We start from the raw sequence: 14,269 nt of genomic DNA, 5'->3' as shown, positions 1-14,269 counted from the left end.
GATCAAGTTATTAGGGTTACTTATGTGACCCAGTTTAGCAAATAACTCCAGTTTAGCAAATAACTCCAGATGATTCTTTGGACTGGGCAAATTTGGAGGATACTGCTTTAACAGAACTATTGCTAAGTGAATGAATGAATAAATGAGAATGATAATTCAGGGAGTTATCTTTTAACCTTAGTATATTGATATGAATGGGTTGAATGTTTCCCAAAGTGTATACAATAGGAAACTAATTACATAAGATGTTTGATGAAAAATGAGTTTTGGTTTTCTGATGTATTTAAGAATGCCAAATATTCTTCTTTTGAAGATTAGGTAGGCAGTCATTAGCATATTGAAGCGTCTGAGAAATTAAACATTATAGGAAGCTACTTGACTGTTACATATATTTGCCAAGTTATTTACCATCCCTGCCCCCAATCATTTTGTCACCAAATCTGTATTAATATACTAAGAAATATACACAGTACAAGAAGTACAGTCCTTGGTTCCCTGCTACCATAGCTTATTCTCTCCATGGCTAGCTGTCGACACAGTTCACTTGCATGACTGATAGTTTGGACAAAACTGTAAGTCCTAGCAGAAATTATCTATTTTGGCAGAACTATATTCTAAATATCTTCTTAAAATTATGTTGTTATTATAATAAAAATTCAGGTAAGGATCTTTTGACTGTTGGATAGCCTAGAAACATAAAGAACTAATGATTTATTAACTTTTGTATGCATTACTTTACATTTCCACCTTACAGCTAAATTATTTCACCAAGATTGCTTTATGTTTTTCACCCATCTATTTATTTAAGCCCAGTTAATCACATGTAAATATTTCTATGTCACTCTGGTCTCATTGCAGTAAGTTCAAAATGTATATAAGGAGGATATGCTTCTTCAGATTTTACCTTATTTCAACTTGTTTTCATCCTTGGGTTCCCCACCACAATAAGTAACCATATAGACAGGCAGAATCTAAGTGTGAAATGTTAGAGTAAGTGTTCCGTTTTTAATCAGCTTTGCCTAACTGAGTCAAAATGGTTTTTCTTCGTGCTAAGAAACTTTGGTTTTTTGAAAGTTGGAGTCCAGAAAATTAAAGAATGTGTTAAGACTGGTGCTTTCAGATATTTTGTATCCTGAAATAGGTTTTTGAAGTGTGTCTAGATAATATAGACAGTAGCATAATAAGCTAATTGTCCTCATGTGTATTCACTTGGTCATGCCCACTTCTTTTTCTAAAATAATTAGGCCTAACAGTTCCCATTATTGATTGTGTTTTTTAATGAAATTACTAATTCTATCTTTAGTAAAGACTAAAGCCTACACTGAGTTTTAGATGCAAGATACAAGCTAGCTTTTATTTGCTTCAAATTCTCTACCAAGAATGGTAGATGAAGTGATTAAAGGCTATTGCTATGGGCAAACCAAGGGAGATAATTAGGCTCTTCAGAAAAACTATTTACAGAGGCAGTTTTGCAAGCGAGTACCACCCACAATCATTTTTCTCTCTATTCTTTAAGGCATATGGTAAGAAACTAAATAAAATCTCCACTCTTTACCATTTACCCAGGATAAAATATATTGAGCAAGTGCCCATTTGTAAAACTACTATATCATTACTGTTACAAGGAAATACTTTGAGGTCATTTTTCTGATTGCATTTACTTGTGAAAAGGTACATGTTTCTATTTCAACTGCCATTTTGACTGGTAGAGTATCATAGGCTTTTGAGTATAATGTGGTGTATAACCTTTTGAGTTATAACCTATGAATAGCTTAGTTTATGAAGGCCATCAAATGTAAAAATAGTTACATTATTGGCAAGTTGTTTCTATTGCAGGAAGTAATTCAGTTTTAAAATAAATGTCATTTTGAGTAACGTATAGGACAACTCCCATTCTTCGGCAAACTTAGGTGTGCCCTCACCAGACGTAGGCAGGAAAAATATTAAATGGGAGAGTTCAGACATAAGACAATAGAAAGATGCCTAGACATATCTCAGAGCAGTGTTACCAGATTGATTACACAATTTGGATTGCACACTCAGAAACACCCCTCAACTTAAACCCATTTACTAGTTCTGATTTTTACATGCATGGCTAGTTTCATTCTAGTAGGTTCATGAACCTGTTTACTCGTAGATTTGCCCTTGTTTCAAGTTTTACATGTATCAGTGAAGTATTTGCAGGTTCTTGGAGGTTAGTCTTCAAATTACCAAGTAAGTATCAAGTAAAGGTTGCCCTGCATTCCTTCAATTATAAAAAATTAAAAACAAAAATCTAAGTTGAATAAAGAACTAAACAAAACACTTATTTCTATTCATCTCAAATACAAGAGGGTGTTCAAAGGAAGAGTCCTGGCTTCACTAGAAAGCGTACATACGGCATGTGTGCACAGCTCAGAAGGCAAGGAAGTAGATAGTATAGAAGGAGGTAATGTTTAAGAAGAAAATCATTTGTTTCCCCCATCTAAAATCATACCTATTCTGCCTGAGTTGTTCTTCTATTCATAGATTCCCTGGCAATTCCAAATTACTTGTTTTAGGCTATTGTGCTTCATTTTCGGACAAAAAAAGTTAGAATTACAGAGTATCAAGAAGCATGAACATAAGTTCCCAAAAGATCAAGACTGTCTCTGTGAGCTTTCTCTTTTGGCAATAGTGTGCCATGTCTTTGGCCACTTACTAACCAACCATTCATCTTCTCGACTATAAGTATTAAGAGGTTCTCACCTTTGCTCCATCCTGGCATACATAAAAGGCATTCCCATTAATGATAGCATCTGGGAATCAGAATCTTTTTTTTTTTTTAAATACTCTTTTGGGGCACCTGGGTGGCTCAGTCGGTTGGGCGTCCAACTTCAGCTCAGGTCATGATCTCACAGTTTGTGAGTTCGAGCCCCACATCAGGCTGTGTGCTGACTGCTCAGAACCTGGAGCATGCTTTGGATTCTGTATCTCCCTCTCTGACCCTCCCCGGCTCACACTGTCTTTTTCTCTGTAGAAAATAAATAAACACTGAAAAAAATAATTAAATAAATTAAATAAATAGTTTTTGGTGATTTTGTTTTTTTATTATTTATTTTTTAATGTGTGTTTTTAGGGGGGAGAGAGAGAGAGAGAGAGAGAAAGAGAAAGCAGGGGACGGGCAGAGAGAGAGAGGGAGACAGAGGATCCAAGGCGGGCCCCAGGCTCTGAGCTGTCAGCACAGAGCCCCCTGCAGGGCTTGAACCCATAAACCATGAGATCATCACCTGAGTTGAAGTCAGAGGCTTAATTGACTGAGCCAACCCAGGCACCCCTGGGAATCAGAATCTTGAGAAGGGTTGTTGGTATGGTTTTAAGGAGAAAAATAAATGATGCTGATAGCTCCTCTCCAACTTTTCCTTTGGAATCACTAGAATAGATCTAGATGATGACCATAGTTCTTCTGGTTCTAAAATTCTGTGATTCTTTCTCTGTTCTTCTTTCTTTGCTACCTATACACCTGCTTCTCTGTATTGACAGGGCCTGATTTATCAGTTATATGTGTGTGTGTTATGTGTGCATGTATGAGAGAGGGAGAAACAGGATCAATCTAATACACTAATGTACTATAGAACTGTTATTCCTGCTTTGTCTTATGTGCAAACCCATATTGTTTATGTATATGGGAAATAAGATGAGTTTAAATTTAAAAACTTGACAACCCACTTGATGGTATGTTGGGGAAAATATCTGAGAATATCTCTTTTTCAAAACCAAATTAAGGAAGAAAATCTAAAAATATATTTTAAAATTTTCATATAGCATTTGAAACTTCAGTTGTATCAATCAGGTTTCTTTCCTCCTCGATCAGAGTATGTGCTGTTCATCACACCAGAATTTGTTAAGGATTCTGAGTGGTTCTTTCTGTCTGGGATGCTTAAAGTGTTATATTTAATTATATGTAAAAAACATTTATGAGCACCATTGAAAATATTATTTGAATTTTGTTTAAAACAGTAATTCTAAATCTTTTTTGTATCTGGGACCTTTTTGGCAGTCTGAAGTCTACAAATTCCTTTTCAGAGTAACCTTTTTTAATGTGTAAAGGATTATACACACATATAAATATATAGGTATAGCATTAAAAAGAACCCTGTTAGGGACCCCTGGGTGGTTCAGTTGGTTGAGCATCTGCCTCTTGATTTCGTCTCAGGTCATGATATCACAGTTCAGGAGTTTGAGCCCCACATCGGGCTCTGCACTGACAGTGCGGAGCCTGCTTGGGATTCTTTCTACCCCTCTCTCTCCCTGCCCTTCCCTCATTCACACATACATTCTCTCCCTTTCTCAAGAATAGATTTTTTTTTTAAAGAACCCTATTATATTGAAATACAATTATCAAAATATTAAATTCATGATCTAATATAAGTGCTTTTTTATCAATGCATTGAAAAAGATCTAGAAGCCATTTAATAACTACCATAATTTCAAAGTAGTATTGCACCTAAATCATATTATGAGATACATGCAACAATTATAATGTGATATGAAAATACCAGATATTTATCGTTAACAAAAATCACAGGTACTTTTATGTAGTTTGTTGCTGGCATCATACTTGGAGAAAATACTAACTTTCCCCCCATAATTCACAGACACCCTCATCTAAAATTATTTCTGTTTCCCAGACACAGGGAAGCCAGATATAATCCTCATATCTCAAGACACTTAATCTTTGAGGAAACTGGAGCTCAAAGTCTTCCATATTTAGCCCTTAATGCTTTTCAAGCCTTTAAAATAAGCAAGTGGTTAGTTGTTAAATAGTGATTGTCAATACCTCTTGCATTAGGAACTTGGCTTATTGCCACTAGTTTTGTTATAGATTACTGAAGAAACATATTTCTAAAAGCCTGTTTAGTTATTTTATCATGAAGTCGAATCAGGACATATCTAGTAATGAGTGCTTTACTTATGTCTTGACTTTGAGCTGCTATGGCCATTATGTTCCTTTGTCATTAAAGAGAAAATGTAGCCCATGTCGTAAGCCCCGAATCATCCTTCTACTTTACGGAACTATTTTTGCTTGGTCAAATTTATGTGATTGTTTTGTTAGTTTACTTTTTTCTGGTTATTTCTTTTTAAATGGAATTATACAATATTTGTCCTTCTGCTTTTAGTTCATTTCCCTTAGCATATTTTCAAGGTTTGTCCATGTTGTAGCACGTATCCGAATTTCGTTTCCTCTTTATGGCTGAATAATATCCCATTGTATGATATACCACATTTTTGTTTATCCATTTATCTGTTGAAGGACACTGGGTTGTTTCCACTTTGACTAATGTAAACAATGCTCCTATACACATTGTCATATAAATATCTGTTTGAGTCCCTGTTTTAAGTTCTTTTGAGTATATGCCTAAGAGTGGAATTGCTGGGTCTCATGGTAATTCTGTTAGTTAACTTTTCAAAGAAGCTGTGTGATTATTTTTTAAAATAGTTTATTCTGTTTTTATTATCCATTCATTAATGTATTTTGATCACTAAAAAACTTTTGGTTTTTGGTTTTTGGGTTTTTTTTTTGCTTATTTCCTTGGTTGACTTTTGTTGCTGATTTTTAAGAAATTATTTGTTTTGGTCATTCATTTTTTTCTTTTCTTTTCAATTGTTTGTTTTTCAGACCCGAGTCAGAACTCCATCACAGGGGAACACAGCCAGCTGTTAGGTATAGTATTACTATGGGATTGACTTTCTCTACAGTCACCCTTTTCCTGCTTATACTAACAGACATTACTCCCACTTCTAATTCTATTTTCTATCCCCTCTTCTGCTTTTCACTTCTCAACATTTTTTCCTGGTATTTCTGGTCCTAACTTGATAAGTTTTAGGAAACTACTTGTACAATTGATTGTTGAGCCTCAATGTAGTCACATATAAAAATAATTTACATGGTTCTGTGTTAAAAAAAAAAAAAAATCTGTAGGGGCACCTGGGTGGCTCAGTCAGTTAAGCGTCTGACTTCGTCTCAGGTCATGATCTCACAGTTTGTGAGTTCAAGCCCCACATCAGGCTCTGTGCTGACAGATCAGAGCCTGGAGCCTGCTTCGGATTCTGTGTCTCCTTCTCTCTCTACCCTCCTCCACTCACACTCTGTCTCTTTCTCTCAAAAATAAACAAACATTAAAAACAAAAAATTTTTTTTTAGTCTGTAAAAATTAGATCTTTTTTCCAAGATAATTTTGTCAAGAAGATAACTATAATATTCTATAAGCTTGGGCTTTGCAGCTACTTTGCCCTTTTTATTATTTTTCTTGGTCTTTAATCGCCCTCATTTTAATTGCTGAAAGTACTTCATAAACAGCATGACCTTAAGCTGTAGAAGTTGATGTTCCAGTTCTTTATCTATTAAATAAGTTTTGGAAATAAATTTATTTCTTCTAGTTATCACATATTTAAATTTCAGTAAGCTTGTAATTTAATAGGTATTTCACAGCATCACAAGACTGATAAAAAATTAAAATAAAGAAAGGAAACATACTCTGGTGAGGATTCAGACAATAAAGAGTATATGTACAGAAAGTAGAGTCCTCTAAATTATCTCTTCTCCTCACACCTTACCTCTATCCCCTGAGGTACTTATTCTTGGAAATTCTCTAGAAATTTTTAATTACACATTTTCTAACCATCTATGACTATCTTTTTTCCTTTTTTCTCCATGGAATTATACTCTACAGACTATGACTTCCTTTCTTTGACTTAACATTTTACCTTGTGACATTTCAGTACATAAAGATTTGCCTTATTCCTCTGTTTTAGAATAGTATTCCATTGTATTCCTGTATTTTAATTTTACACAGCCAGTTCCCTATTCTGGACCATTTATTCCCAGGTGTTTTATTGTTAAAAATTATGTTACAGTGAACATCTTGTACATATACTCTTGCAATCTCATTGCCAGTATATTTGAAAGAAAAATTCCTAACAGTAGAATTCTTTGATCAAAAGGAATACCTGTCTTCAAAAGGATACATCAACTTAGACTTCTACCAATTAGGAGTGTGGAAGCATACTTGGGATCCCTATCATAAAAAGTAGATAACCAATCTTAAAAAAATTTTTTTTTCCCTAGATGAAGATGGCATGTCTAGTTTTTATTTGTACTTCTTTAATTATGAATGAGGTTAAGTGCTTTTTAAATACACTGACAGCCATTTTGTATATGTGTGTGTCTTTTGATTTGAGGCTTACTTTTTGTTGTTAGAATTTTTGTTTGTTTTTTGTTTTGTTTTTATTGAAGTATAATTAACATACAGTGTTACATTAATTTCAGTCATATACCGTATTGGTTGGACAATGCTATACATTGCTCAGTACTTACCACCATAAATGTAGTCACCATCTGTCACCATACAACGTTATTACAGTATTATTGACTATATTTCCTATGCTATACTACTGATATCCATGACTTACTTGTTTTATAACTGGAAGTTTGTATCAGTCTCTTTTTTTTTTTCCTATTGAATTTAGAGGCACCTGGGTGGCTCAGTCAGTTAAGTGTCCAACTTCAGGTCAGGCCATGATCTCACGGTTCGTGAGTTCAAGCCTTCTGTCGGGCTGTCTGCTTTTAGCACAGAATCCATTTTGGATTCTCTGTCCCCTTTTCTCTCTGCCCCGCCTCCTGCCTCGCATTTGCATTCTCTCTCAAAATAAATAAATCTTTTTAAATGTCAAAAGAATTTTAAATCTTTTTTAAATTTGAATATAGTTGATATGCAATGTTACATTAGTTTCAGCTGTACAACATAGTGATTCTGCTTCTGTATACTTTATGCTATTAATCCCCTTTATCTCACCCATCCCCCCACCCACCTCCTCTGTGTCAACATTTGTTCTTTGTTTTTAAAGGTCTTTTGTTTGTTTGTTTTCTTTTTATATACAACTTGTAAGTGAAATCATGTGGTATTTGTTTTTCTTTGCCTGATTTTACTTAGCCTTAGCCTAACATCCTGTAGGTCCACCCATGTTGTTGCACATGGCAAGATCTCATTCTTTTTTATGGCTGACTATTCCATTATATATGTATAGCATATCCTCATCCATTCACTTATCAGTAGAAACTTGGGTTGCTTCTGTAGTTTGGCTGTTATAAATAATGTTGCAATAGGGGCACCTGGGTGGCTCAGTCAGTTAAGCGTCCGACTTCAGCTCAGATCATGATCTCACAGTCCGTGAGTTCGAGCCCCACGTCGGGCTCTGTGCTGACAGCTCCGAGCCTGGAGCCTACTTCAGATTCTGTGTCTCCCTCTCTCTCTGCCCCTCCCCTGCTCATGCTCTGTCTCTCTCTGTCTCAAAAATAAATAAAAACATTAAAAAATTTTTATAAATAATGTTGCAGTAAACACAGGGGTGAGTATATCTTTTCAAATTCATTTTCCTTGGGTAAATACCCAGTAATAGAATTGTTTGATCATATGGTAATTCTATCTTTAATATATTGAGGAACCTCTATACTGTTTTACTCAGTGGTTGCTCCAATTTACATTCCCACTAACAGTGCATGAGGTTTGATTTGAGGCTTATTTTGATTTTTACATTGCTGAACTTTTAGCTCTTTGAGTAGTGCAGAGCAGCTATGTAAAATATAAGCTATCAAAAAGTTGACAGTAAGGAAAGTACTTGACTTGTTTGCTCATTACAGGTTCAGAGTATTGAAGAAACTAGGATACTCCTTTTCTGATCTTCCTCTGTTAAGAACCTAAGTTTCTGGTGATAATTCTCATTAGTTTGAGAGAGTTTATGTGCGGGAAGAGTAACTGACACCCTAAGCACTCCATAAATATTTTTTAGGTAAATGGTTTGGCATAAACATATAGCTAGAAATCTGATCACAAGGGTCCTAGCCTTGTGATATTGGGGTTGTCACTATTCTCTTTTTTTTTAGACTTTTATATTGGATAGTTTATTTAGACTGTTCAAAATTATTCTTCTCTGTACAAAAATTTCATATTTGGATCAGGAATGGTTAAGATTTCATTGAAATATTTAAGCAGACCATGAAAAGTAAATTTTCCCCCTAAACTATTAAAACAATTCTTCTGTCTCTGATACATGCCGACAGGTAGAGGAGTTTGAGGGTAGTTTATCTTCTGGCCAGGAACATGTATGTAATAGAGGTAGGGAAGGACTTAGCTAATGAAGTGGACAGTCAGGGGAGTTGGTATCATTCCAGTGCAAGCTGGATTTTGTTTCCAATGAAGCACTCTAAGTAAAAGATAGTAAACAAATTGTGGGCAAAAAGAAATAGTATATGATTGTGAAAAAGACTTCTCTTAGTATTATTAGCTGAAAACCCTAATATCTGCTAAGAGACTACTACAGACATTACTCTCGTTTGGCAACCTACATTTGCATTCACTTTTAAACAAACCTGGGAATGTGTCCAGAGTCTTTTGGCTAGATTCTCAGGTGAGTTCATCCTGCTATCCTGGGTTCTCCCTCTGAGGTTCATTAGATGAGATTATGTTCTTCCTTCTCATGCTCTTAATAACTACATCTTGTGTGCCCCATCCTGAGTTAGTTTCTTTGTTTTCTTTTTTTCCTTTCCTTTCCTTTCCTTTTTCCTTTTTCCTTTTTCCTTTTTCCTTTTTCCTTTTTCCTTTTTCCTTTCCTTTTTCCTTTCCTTTCCTTTCCGTAAGCTCTACACCTAATGTGAGGCTTGAACTTATGACTCTGAGATCAGGAGTCACATGCTTTACTGATTGAGCCAGCCAGGTGCCCCTTTGAGTATCTTTGTTTAAGCTACAGCCTCAAAATCCCTCAAAGCCTGGTTTATTTTAAAAAAAGAAGAAGTTGGGGTGCCTGAGTGGCTCAGTCGGTTAAGCAGCTGACTTCGGCTTGGGTCACGATCTCACAGTGTGTGGGTTCGAGCCCTGCGTCGGGCTCTGTGCTGACAGCCCAGAGCCTGGAGCCTGCTTTGGATTCTGTGTCTCCCTCTCTCTCTGACCCTCCCCTACTCACACTCTGTGTGTGTGTCTCTCTCTCTCAAAAATAAATAAACATTAAAAAAATTTTTTTAAAGAAGTTTGCAGAAGATGGAAAGGTGATTTTTTTGGGTTATATTTTCTAACCATCTTATAGTTCCTCAGAGAGGGCATTGGTAGTTTGAATTAAAATCTTGCCAGCTCTCTATAAAAATCTTGGTTAGGGGCACCGGGAGGGCTCAGTGGAGCATGTAACTCTTGATCTCAGGGTCGTCAGTTTGAGCTCCACCATATATGTAGAAATTACTTAAAAACTTAAAAAAAATAATCTTGCTTAGGATAATTAGGCCTAGTACGTTAAAAACTACAATTGCTTTGCCTGCTGAGTAGAATTTATAATAGTATCTTTCAGACCTTTTAAGTTTCTTCCTGTCAGTCATTTTAATGTATCTGTTGTTGGCACTGACTCATCAGATCTCTTACAAAACTTAGGGTTAGGCTGAGGAGATGGATGGAAGAGTGAAACTGCTGTTGTGAGAAATAATTAAGCTGTAATGAATTTTGCTGTGTGTATGTGTGTGTAATTTTCAATTTAAAACATTTTAATAAGCAAGTAAGCAAATGAGCAGTGGGCCCTGGCATTTTTACAACAATTTTTACCAAACACCCAAGGAACAGTAATTCCTCTTCTACAGTTTCTCCCAAGGAATAGAAAAACAAGTAAATACTCCCCAACTCAGTTTGAGGATTGCATAACTTTGATTCCAAAACTTAATGCCAGTGTGAGACAAGTATGGGCCAGTTTTACTTATGAATACAGATACAGATGTCCTAAATGAAATATTTGCAATCTAAATCAAGCAATATATTTTTCTAAGTTACTCCTGACCAGATTGGGTTTCTGCTAGAAATACATTGTTGGTTTACCATTAAAGATCAATTTATATAATTCAGTGTATTAACAAAAGGAGATTAAAGGATTAATCATCTTAACTGACGCAGAAAAAGAATTTCATTTGAAATATATCCAATATTTAAATTCAAGAGTTCATATTGAGACTTTAAAAAGCTAATTAGTCACCATTGGAGTATTCTGGTGAATGAAGTTGGTTAATAAAGGGAAAGAATGAAGTATTTGCCATGCTTTTAACTGTATTAATGGGTAACCAAACAGTATATTAGAGGGAATATCTCTTTATAAAAGTATTTCAGCTAGTAAGTTAAGGAAGAATAATAGAAAAGAATATCACCATTTTGTAAGCCCTCATAAATTAATGGATCTAGGCATTCATCACCAACAGTTGCTAGTATCTCAGAAAGAAAACCTCCTGACAGAAGATCAAAATACCACTGTGAAGGAGTTTTCCTACCTCTTCCTTAAAAATACTGAATGTGGTTAAGCCTCTAGACCTAATTAGCAATTTATAGGAACTACAAAAACCGAACAACATTTAAACATCTTATGGATGTCATCATCAAAATCAGAAACCCTACTGAACACCGGACATGGTTTCTTCAACAAGTAAATAGTGAAGAAAAAGAGAGTAGACGCTTGACTTAGGAGATACAGCAATCATACTGCATGCCTCTTATTTGGCTACTGATTGAAGCAGACTATAAAATCAAAAACATAATTTGTAACATTTGAGACAACGTTTCATGTTCACACAGTGCATAGTTCAGACCCAAGCCTGTGCCAGAGGAAATTAAATACATTTACTGCTCTTGTTCTGCCTAGCTCAGACCAGCAAACATCATTTGACGAGATCAGGAGACTAAGGGAGGAATGTGAGATTTATTTATCTTAGCCCCCAATTGTAGTATAGTGGCAAATTATAAAAGCAGCAATATGGAGGTAATTGCACCACAAGAATAAAGGTTTTATTAAGAGCAAGACATTTGATATACCATTTTATGTTTACCAAAAAAAGTATGCTATAAAAAATGGAAATTTGAAATTTGTAGTAGAATCAATGGCACTTATCAGTTTCTGTTTGACTTGTGCAGTGAAACACCAGTAAGTTCCCAATAATGTTAGCATTATCTGGATAGTAAAATGGGGAAAAACAAAACATAGTGATCTGTTGGGCTGTTTAATTGATAGTGTCAGTAGGTATCCTTCAAAGGAATCCTCTTAGGATTCTGGATAATCACAAAACAGCCCTAGGACATGCATTTGGTTCTTAGTTCCTGCAGAGTAAAACTTACTTGTTATTCAGAAACTCTAGAATTTCCATTCCATTTGGGATTTCCTGAGGTTACAGTAATGACCCAGACTTCTGAAGGCTGTACTTTTGAAACAGCATGATTTCCCACCAAGAAACTGAGATTGAGAATTGATCCATGCCTTTCAGTTAACCACTCCTGATGAGAACTTTGTTCCTTGCCTGGAAGGCCTTGATCTTTCATGATTGACCAGGATCTCTACGGGACCCTCCCACTCCTACCACCACCACAGGTAGACCCTAATAAGATATGATCTTGGAGGCATCATTGGTCTTGTAAATGTAGGCAATGTCTCCAGGGATATTTCTTCCATCTCGAAATAAACAAGCAAATGGAAGTTGGACCAGAAACATCCACGACCAGAGTGTCTAAAAGTTAAGGTGGTTGCACCTGAAACTTGAGAATACAGAGGCCCTGAAAGAGGTGCCATGGCTGCAGCAAGGGGAGCCAGAGCTTTTAGGATGTGGCTTGGACCAGTAGGCAGCAGGATGGGGCAGGATTGTTCTGAAGCCAGATTTTTATAGCAACAGTATTGTAAGACTCTTGAACCAGCAGGAAAGGAGGATGTTGGATCTGGGATTCCTAGTCACATAACCCTTAAGAGGGATAAAGTGGTTCTGAGTCTGGGATACAAAACTATCAAATGTTTTCATCAGTAAAAGGTGCAGTTAGATGAGCATATTACCCAGAAATGAAGGACTGTTTAGAGAGGAGAACAAATGGAACTTGTAGAAAAAAAAAAAAAAATAGTTATTGATACAAAAAATAAAATTAACGGGTCATAAACAGGTAAAAGGGGTTTGTGAACAGAACAAAAGGAAAATTACACCTAGACACATCTTTAATGATGCTGCAGAACACCTAAGAAAAGATCTTGAGATCCACCAGAGGTACAGATCCTCCCCGGAACAGCAGAATGACAGAATTCTCCATAGCGAAATATATAGCAAATGATGTCTTAAAGTGTTTGCAAAGCTTTTATTATCCTAGAATTGTGCTTGGCAAGATACTCAGTAATAATTAGGACAAAATACAGGCAACTGTTGCTAAATAAAAGCCAAGAACATTTCTCACCGCAAGACTTGCTCCAAGCTAGTGGTTTACAACTGAGGACAATTTTGTCCCCCAGGGGACATTTGGAAATATTTGAAGACTTTCATGGTTGTCACTGCGGGAGATGCTACTGGCCTCTAGTGACTAGCAGCTAGGGATGCTCTTAAACGTCCTATGATGTAACTGTATGATGTACTACAACAAATACTTATGTGGCCTTGAAATTTCATGGTGCTGAGTTTGAGAAACTCTAAAGGAATTGTAAAGAAGGGACCTCAAGTAAAAGGGAAATGATCCCAGAAAAACAGTGACCTTGACCTTGACCCAAGTCAGTGTTTTGTCTCTGAAATATTTTTAGTGTCTTATTGTGTAGTAAAATTAACTACTAGAAATATTGGACAGAACAGTAATATTATGTGAATCAGAGGACAGTTGAAACTGAAGTGTTCAAGTGTGTTGTTTGTGAGGATGACAGATTATTGATTAAACTCACTTAACAGTTTAAGTAACATATGTGGTAAAATTTCAAAAGTAATTACTGAAAAAAATAGAATGTGGAAACTCCAAAAGAGGAAAGAGAACAAATGGAATAAGGGAAAAACAAACCAAAAAAAATCCAGGGAGAGGGGCATCTGGGTGGCTCTGTCTGTTAAGCGTCTGATTTTGGCTCAGGTCATGATCTCACAGTTCATGAGTTCGAGCCCTGAGTAGGGCTCTGCGCTGACAGTTCACAGCCTGGAGCCCGCTTCGCATTCTGTTTCTGTCTCTCCCTCTGCCCCTCCCCAGCTTGTTCAGGCACTCGCTCTTGCTCTCTCTCTAAAAAATAAATAAATGAACATTAAAAGAGAGAGAAATCCCAGAGAGAGAAAATGAGAATGAATCATAAAAAAAGACCAAATAGAAATTTTAAAATCCTATCTTTCCAGTCGCTCTCTCCTTTCCTCTCTCTGTTTCAGCCATGTTACTCATTCTGTTTTATGACTGCATTAAGGTTGTTTCTGCTTTAGGATTTTTTAAAATTACTGTTCCCTCTGCTTGAAATGCAGGCT

General features: G+C 36.0%; 1 protein-coding gene across 4 annotated transcripts in view; it reads left to right on the top strand.

The window, feature by feature from the left end:
• Nucleotides 1-14,269, top strand: part of SLC12A6 (solute carrier family 12 member 6) — an 88,024-nt gene that overhangs the window by 42,145 nt on the left and 31,610 nt on the right. For 3 of the 4 annotated variants that reach the window (XM_030318576.2, XM_030318578.1, XM_030318579.2), the window contains exon 2: nucleotides 5,639-5,683. The exons of the other annotated variant lie outside the window; for it this stretch is intronic. In XM_030318576.2, coding sequence (XP_030174436.1) covers nucleotides 5,639-5,683 — 45 coding nt within the window. The remainder of the gene's footprint in view (nucleotides 1-5,638; nucleotides 5,684-14,269) is intronic. 4 annotated transcript variants of the gene reach the window in all.

The sequence above is a fragment of the Lynx canadensis genome, chromosome B3 (assembly GCF_007474595.2).
Source record: "Lynx canadensis isolate LIC74 chromosome B3, mLynCan4.pri.v2, whole genome shotgun sequence".
Classification (NCBI taxonomy): Eukaryota; Metazoa; Chordata; class Mammalia; order Carnivora; family Felidae; genus Lynx; species Lynx canadensis.
This window is presented reverse-complemented; position numbering and strand designations above follow the sequence as displayed.